The sequence below is a fragment of the Lepeophtheirus salmonis genome, chromosome 1 (assembly GCF_016086655.4).
Source record: "Lepeophtheirus salmonis chromosome 1, UVic_Lsal_1.4, whole genome shotgun sequence".
Taxonomy (NCBI): Eukaryota; Metazoa; Arthropoda; class Copepoda; order Siphonostomatoida; family Caligidae; genus Lepeophtheirus; species Lepeophtheirus salmonis.
The window spans coordinates 55,211,741-55,220,227 of NC_052131.2; the positions used below are offsets into that span (position 1 = coordinate 55,211,741).

General features: G+C 28.7%; 1 protein-coding gene across 1 annotated transcript; it reads left to right on the forward strand.

Annotated features, from left to right (window-relative positions):
* Positions 1-1,493: 1,493 nt before the first annotated feature.
* On the forward strand, positions 1,494-7,831 carry LOC121119743 (aminopeptidase A-like). Its single transcript, XM_040714549.2, has 13 exons — positions 1,494-1,943; positions 2,622-2,780; positions 2,850-3,090; positions 3,229-3,403; positions 3,469-3,781; positions 3,924-4,111; positions 4,161-4,371; positions 4,435-4,709; positions 5,397-5,590; positions 5,648-5,800; positions 5,864-6,001; positions 7,375-7,459; positions 7,535-7,831. Exons 1-6 carry the CDS (start codon positions 1,495-1,497, stop codon positions 3,985-3,987), a joined length of 1,401 nt encoding a protein of 466 aa, XP_040570483.2. The 5' UTR covers position 1,494; the 3' UTR covers positions 3,988-4,111; positions 4,161-4,371; positions 4,435-4,709; positions 5,397-5,590; positions 5,648-5,800; positions 5,864-6,001; positions 7,375-7,459; positions 7,535-7,831.
* The last annotated feature ends 656 nt before the right edge of the window (positions 7,832-8,487 follow it).

Genomic DNA, 8,487 nt, shown 5'->3' on the forward strand with positions numbered 1-8,487 from the left:
CAAATTGATATCAATGTCTTCAATCCATTCAACCCTAATAATCTGACGAGTCGAGTAGTTATCAAACTATTTTAGACCCAGAATCCAACAAAACACGGACAGTGCATTCTTTCTTTTAAAGACGGTCTCAGTTCCTACTGTCATCAAAAAACTTGATCTTTTAGTAATCGTGTGTCCCTCGTTGATTTTTGAAAATATTCAGTTAATTAGTTAGATGGAGTTGCACTGGTTACGTATAAGTAATCCTTTACTCAATCTAAGATAGAAGTCTTTTGGTGAAATCCATTTACCTAATATTTCTTTCTTTGGGAATCATCAGAGCGCCATTGTATACATATTTAATTAGTTGGAACGACCATATCTAAGGACTAACCTCTTTCCACAGTTGAAACACGTGGGTATTTACGATAAGGTTTTTATTAGCAATAGAAATAAAAAGAGGGAAAAAAACAAGAATAGAAACAAAAACGGTAGCATAATTAAAACAAAACAAGGAAAGCCGAACAATTAATACAATAAACATATGCAACCCTATACTCTATTTCTAGCTATTACAGTCTGTATGTTGTAAAATTTCGAAAATATTTTAAACTGTCAAAATAAAAATAAAATAATCCTTTTTTGGTCAAATATCCAAAATAACATAAATATACAAAAGTCACTTGTACTCAATATTAAGCCATAAATCCTTATATACTTTCAGTCTTACTGGATGAATAGTTGGAACATGTCACGACTATTATTTTTGATTCTTTCATGGTTAATGTTTTTTAATTGTGTTAGGGTAAGTATTATTTTATCTTTTTAATTCAGACCTGGCCTAATAGCCACCTGTTTTAGGCGTGTCTCCACACTAATCGACCATATCCTTCTTTTAAATTTAGAGCTGTAACTGCTAAATAGTTAATCTGGTTTAAGAGGTAACTACCACTAAGCGTTCACTTTTTCAGTTTCCCTTCCTTGATCGCGTTAAACAGATTTGATTATTTAGTATTTATCAATTATGTAGAGTGTATGGTTATTTATTCATACAATTTAAACTTTTTTGTGTTATTCAGTTTGGAGAATTGAGATTAAGTTACCTTTGAATGTTTAAAACATTTTGAAACTAACTTTATAACATAGTTATTTGTACTTTAAAAATAAAATAAAATTGAATGCTGGCGATTTTATTACCCCATAAATGGGGAAAAAATGATCTAGTTACTTACATTCAACTTTTAAATTAACCTTAAATACTATATTTTTATAGAATAAATAGATTTTATGAACTTATACTAAAACTTATATTTTGGGTGAAAAATAATGGCAATGAGTAAAAAATCTTCTAAGTAATAAATTTATAAGATTAGCCATAGCTTAGGAAATAATTCCACAAAAGAGCTTTAATACATCTAAGTTAAACTTGTTGGAAGTTAAAAATTACCAATACTTCAGTATTCCTAAAATACATATAATTCATTTTTTAATATATTTTGATTATTGTTTAAGGGTATGGATTTTCGATTACCCCATCATATAAAACCAACAAGCTATGATATCAAACTTAGTCCAAAATATGAAGAATCCAACAAAATTTCTGGAGTCGTAAATATTGAAGTTGAGTGCGTTATGGAAGGGTCTAAAAATATTACATTGCATGCCAAACTGATAAATATTACTTATGTGAACATTATAGACAAAATATCGGGAAACATCAAAAACATTGCAAATGTATCATACGGACAACCTACTTCAGACTTAGTTATTATTAATTTATTAGAAAATCTGAGTAAAGGATCAGTGTACATTATGACAATGAATTACACTACTTTAACAATAGAAGAACAAGAAATAAATCAAGCAGGAACAGTTGATTACGAGGCATACGAATACGATTATAATTCAACTACAGATACAATGTTCTACGAGTACGGAAATACTCATGGATTTTTATATAATAAGTAATACATTAGCACTCATATCTAATCTTTAACAATGTAGAAGCGATTTCAAAATCGAAAAATTTTAGTTATTCAAAAATATTGTTGCTTCCATGTCAAAATATAGTCAAGGCTTTGTTGACGCATTTAGTATAGAGTGTTCTCTTTCCATTTTTACTTTTTTAAAAGAAAGGTTGTATATATGGATATGAACATTGGCTAAATTGCAGAGAGCGTAATAAAAAAAACACACAACTATTGGTAGAGCTGGGTTTCCACATCTATCGTTCGTGTACACGTCTAAGTATATATATATAAATGATATTTTTGTGAGAGCGACTCTTTTCCCAATATCATTATATCAATATACACTGCCTATATAAGTAAGCAATTAGACGTGTACACCCACGATAGTTATGGTAACCCGCCTTAAGAGATAATTATAAATATCCTTATTTTCTATGCCTCCTTTTTCTAATAAATGGTTAGATATCAGCGAGCAAGGAGCACTATACACATTTTATACATTATAGTGATATCTATCATTGGATAGTCGTCCCTTAAATTACGATATTTTAAAATATTACATCACCCCTGAATAATGAGATACAACAGAGGAGAACGTTCCTTATCTAAAGATATTTAGTTAATGGTAACTTTTGTTATTCATAATTTTTGATTATATTTCCTTCTTTTCAGTGGAATTTACTACACAATAATGGAGCCAATATACGCTCGAACCGTCTTTCCTTGCTTTGATGAGCCAAGCTTTAAATCTGTATTCAATATAACACTTCGTCGCCCCAAAAATATGACCTCCATTTCAAATATGCCAATCAGTCAAACAATTACACATGAGTACAGTTTTTACAGCTATAATCTATATACATATATATAATTCATAATCATAATTATTCTTTCGATTAGAAATTCTGTAGATTTCGTCTTGGATATTTTCAAGTCCACTCCATTAATGAGCTCATATCTTGTGGCATTTGTCATTACAAATTACTCCAATGAAAGAATTATCACTAATAATTCTTTAGAATTAAGGATTTGGAGATCTGAAGAGGACAAGTTAAAAACATGGTGGGCAAAGCGGGTCAGTCCAACTTTGTATGAATATTTAGTTCAATACTTTGGAACTACTCTGCCAATACCTAAGGAGGTTAGTTAACACATGAATCGCGAGAATGTCTTGAAGGGAATTTCAATTTTCTCGGGAGGGGGGGGGGGTCTAATAATTTTTTTTTTTTAAAGATCCTAGAGATGAGCAGAACTAAGCTATTAATTCCGTTGATTTCAGGATTTCATTGCAGTTCATGGACTAACAGGAGCTGATGCATATGAAAACTGGGGTCTTACACCTTTCGAATCTAAATTATTGTTGATAGAAGAAAATATGAAATCAGTTCATTCTTTATTTTCAAAGGATGAAATTGTAGTCACTATTGCACATGAGATTACACATCAGTGGATGGGTAATGTTTGAAGTTTATTCATGTAATCAAAAAATGGATTTTGTATATTTTATTTTGTAAAATAGGTGATATTGTAACTCCATCGTGGTGGGATGATTTATGGCTTAAAGAAGGGACCACAACTTATATATCCTATTTGGCTTCAACAGAACTTTTTCCATGGGATAGATTTGTGTTTTTTGTTTTTCAAGAAGCTATGAAAATAGATTCTACGGCCTTTTCTCGACCGATTAAGGGAGCTATAACGAATAACAGAGAAATATTCAATTTATATGATCGTATAACTTATGATAAAGGTGCTTCAATCATAAGAATGTTAAGTGGTATCATTGGAGAGGAGGAACTTCAAAAGTTTTTCCAGAATCAGATGCAAAAGTAGTGAGTCTAATTACTTCTCATTTTCGATTTTAACAAGTCTGGTCTTATTTTATTTGTAATTTATGCACATTCTTATCTTAATTTTATTCACTAAATATGAATTGAAAATAGATATTTTAAAAATATTTCTAACTTATCCTAGTAAATTTAAAAATATTGATGAAGATATTTTTTTGGAGAGAAATAGAGGAGGTCGTATCTTCTAAAGAACATGTTATTCCACAAAATTTAACATTCAAGGTTTTGATGGGACCATGGCTTACTCAAGTAGGATTTCCAGTCATTACAGTGTCTCCAAATTTCGAAAAAGGCTCCATTGATATCTCCCAGGTTTGAAACTTTTAACCTCTTCAAATCCCAAATTATTTTTTTTAAATAGAAAAGTTTTGCTGATGACTCTTCGAGTAATGATAGAAGTGAAAATGTATGGTGGGTTCCATTAAAATATAATATCAGAAACAAACACAATAATGGAACAAACAGACTAATTTGGCTAAATGATACTAAATTGAATCAAACATTTCATGATTTGGATTTAACTATTAGTTCTCATTGTTTATACCCTGTGATTTTCAACATTAATCAAACAGGTACGATCATTAATCAATAGTATTTCAATACGATTTTTTCGTTTGTCTTCACTACTTTTTAAGGATACTACCGAATTAACTACAATGACGAAAATTGGAAACGAATTACTCTCGATCTACGTCGTAACTACACAAGCATATATAAATATAACAGAGCCCAATTGATAGATGACTCATTTAGTCTGGCTATTGCAGGGTACATTAATTACTTAGTCCCATTTAAAATAACTACATACTTGCCAAATGAAGATGAACCATTGATTTGGCTAACATTCTTTCAAAAGCTATCAGACATCACATCAAAAATATTTAGAATTGAAATTCAAGACAAAATAAAGGTAGGTAGAATTTAAGTTTTCATCCAAGTTGCGAAACATATACCAAGTAATCAATATTTGTCCGAATGAAATAGTGTCGACAAATAGTTTCTGCTAGGGACGTTAAATTATTATTAAAATATGAATTTTAATCTATAACTAATAACCCAACCTCCATGAATTCCCTTTTTGAATCGTTAAACAAATTAATTCTTTGAAGGGTATTAAAAAAAGAAAGCTTCACATAGAAAATGGATTTTTTGTAACGTATAAAGCTGTAGTTTATTTTCTTTTCAACTATTTGCATAAGCTGACTCTGCGTATGAAAGACTCAAAAAAGTATTACATAGGATTTGAATTTTTATATTAAATAAAATAGATCTTTTCGTTTAGAATTAATGTTACTTTATACTCAGTCAATGATCAAATTATCAATTCAATGTATATAATGAGCTATTCTCTAAGTAGTAATAAACAATTGGCAAATAAAAAATAATAAAGATTAGCTACCATATTGTTTTTCAAACTGTTAATTTCCTTTTTGACTTACGAGGTTGTGGTTGGATATAAAGCTAGTCTTGTACTACACAACATAATAAGATTAATCTGTTTCCATTATACTTTAAGGCAAAGTTATTGATATATCCTTTACAAATGTATCATTCCTTTGAATGAGATACTTATACTCTGAATCATTTTAATTTTTAGATTTTTTTACGAAATATAACTCAAAACTTGTTCGATAAATATCAAAAGGAATATTCCGATTCAAAGGATTTTTTTCAAAAAAAATTGTGGCAGCTTTCTACTCAGTGGTCCTGCAAGTTTGACAATCCTAAATGCATAAATATATCAGTCAAAGCAGTTGAGGAGTGGAGGAAAGATTTTACTAAAGTTCCAAAGTATATTTTTTCAAATTTTTAAATAATTAATCTTAATTTGTTTATTTTAAAAACAAGTGAGGACATTTTTGAAGCTCTAGTTTGTACAGCCATTGAAGTGGGCAATGAATCTTTATGGGATTTTGTTGTTAGTCAAAATGTTTCTACTAATTATCCAAATGAACTTATAGGAAGTTTAGCATGCTCAAAAAATGTGTCAATCATAGAGAAGTATTCATATTAACGGATCACTAATACTTTTCAGGATATTCTAACTTAATTAATTTCATTAAGGTATTTGAATATGACTCGAGAAAATCAGATATTTAATTCCACAGCAAACATCGTTTATGACAAAGTTTGTGAAACTCAAATTGGAAGATCAGCATTTATTGACTTTTTGAAAGTTGAAATCGATCAAATTATGACATCGTAAGTAAATTTTATGTGATTCTCATGAACTTTAACTGTTTTTTATCATATTGCATGTATATTATTAAAATGTTTACATTTCCTGAAACAATTGTTAAGATGATAGATACATTCATTACGGTTGTTTAGTTGTTATCAGCCGTTAATATCGGTGTTTTTTTCTCCTTTGAAAAGGTTTAAAACGTTAAATCGTTGCATTTGAATTATCCGTTTTTAAGTTGTGCACAATTTATAATAATTATTAATAAACTAATTTATAGTAGAGATAAATTATCTTATTAGTTGTATCTTGTGATTTTTGACATTTTTTCTTTTCGTTTTTGAGGAATTTACATTTATAGGATTATAAGCTTTTCAGAGGATAGGTTTTCTATACCCTGTCCTCAGAGCTTGGAAACTATTTTATAGGATGGTTGAGTAAGCCATTGATATCTAATCATAGACTAACAAAACAAATGAAATGACAATTAAAAAATTATTAAACTTTGATAATTATATTATATACACAGAAGAATTAATTATCTATTTTTTTTTAATTCAAAATTTCAATGATATTTAACTTTAAATTATAGTAATTTCAAAATATTTAGGGAAGGCTTCCTAAATCTAGACTGTTGCATCTTTTTGGGAAATTATAATTATTGATTATTTACAAAGGGTTAGAATTGCATATCATATAACTGTTGTCCCTTAGATGTAATAATGCATGCCAAGTTCAAACTGTGTTCGACAGATGTATTCTTTATGTATAACTTCATAAATTACGTCAATAACAAAGGCTGTTATAAAAGTGAACTACAATTCTCTTCACAATAACTTTATCCGAATCCAAAAATAATATTATGCTCACCATAACTTATACCTATAAAAGACACAAAGTATATTTACCTTATTCTATGTTTAGCTTTATAAAAAATCATCTAATTTTGATAACTTTATAACATTTAACAAGATTCAAATATCTCTCAGTAAGAAATTCATAATTTAATCAATATATTTTTTTTAAATTGTATTATAGAATGAAAATTTTCGACTTTTATGAAAGAAAGGGTATTTTAAAAAAATCTTTCTTTTCTTCTAAAAAATCCTATTAAATAAGAGATTAAAAAAATGCGCCTTTTTTATACATGAAAGTTTTGTTAATTATATTATATAATGGATTAAAAAAATGCTCCTTTTTTATAAATGAAGGGTTTGTTAATTAATTGTTTTAGATTATTTATTACTACATAATTTTAATTCAAGTTGAACTTATTACTACGTATACGTATTTTAGGAAGGATTCTGATTTAATCTTGTCGGTAGAAAAAACATAATTGTACATTATTTTAATTCAAGTTGAACTTGTGACTACGTATACATATTCTATTTAGGAAGGATATTAATTTAATCTTCTCGGTAAAAAGAACAGTGTATAAAGTCTTGGAGCTTTCAAATAATATAACGCGATTTGAGGAGGTAAGTACTTGATACCTATTATTCAGTTATATCCCCATACTTTATCTGCATTCTTCCTTGTGTGTCCAAATTCAGGTTGCCGAATTCATGAAGAACAAATCTTATTTTTCTGAACTTGAAATCAATAAAAAAAGAAAAGAATGGAACATGAATCAAGCTAATGTTAAAATGGTAAATAACTGGATTCAAGAAAATATTATTAGTTTTTGATTACTTGAGTGAACAAATGTTTTTCCTTTCATTTGAAATGGTGTGTGTGATATTGGATTTTTTGTTGAGATACATTTTCTTAAACTTTTTATAATTTAATTTAATATATTAATAAACAATAAAAATCTTTTGATAATTCAAAATATAGTTGTAATGTATTTATGATTGACAGTTGTCGTTGCTTAGAATATTTTCAGACTTGCTTAGTCTTTATACCAGTAATATTTATTTGCTTTATGGGAATCGTGTTTTGCTCGCTTGCAAATATAGTTTCAACTATTTGGTTCCTCAGTTTTGTTTTGTACACAAACAAACCGTTATTCAGGAATTATACCTGATGTCCGATGGGTATTTTTGAGTCCATACAGGTATGACGTCTAATATGTAATTCAAATTGATCAAAATTACGAGAAGCATAATTAAGACCATTTGGTGCTGCAAATAAAATATCTGAAGGATTTATTAATGGAGAACAGGAGAAACGGCAAAGAATAATCTAAAGAGTCTAAATGAGTTAGTGTGAAGGGTGTTATCGTAAATACAAAGTCAAGTGGAGTCAATACATATCGAAGAAGATGAAATCAAAGCCTTACGAGATCCGGAACAAGAGGCAAAAAAGATTGTGTACACAGTGGGGTTTTCAATTCCCTCATAAAAATGAAAAAAATTGTCCTGGAAAAAGCGTCCAATGCACAGGATGTAATAATTGGACTTGAACTGGATAAATTAATTATCAATATGTTGAATGTCAATGGAAATTACTTCAAGAACCTAAATGTCACAATGGGTTAATGGTATCTCTCGTTTGATCAAGAGTA

Bases quoted from the DNA above. Each gene is read 5' to 3' on its own strand.
- LOC121119743 (XM_040714549.2), top strand. From the start codon at position 1,495: ATGGATTTTCGATTACCCCATCATATAAAACCAACAAGCTATGATATC. The intron at 1,944-2,621 runs GTAATACATTAG...CCTTCTTTTCAG, and splicing joins CATGGATTTTTATATAATAA to TGGAATTTACTACACAATAA. The intron at 3,091-3,228 runs GTTAGTTAACAC...CGTTGATTTCAG, and splicing joins CTCTGCCAATACCTAAGGAG to GATTTCATTGCAGTTCATGG.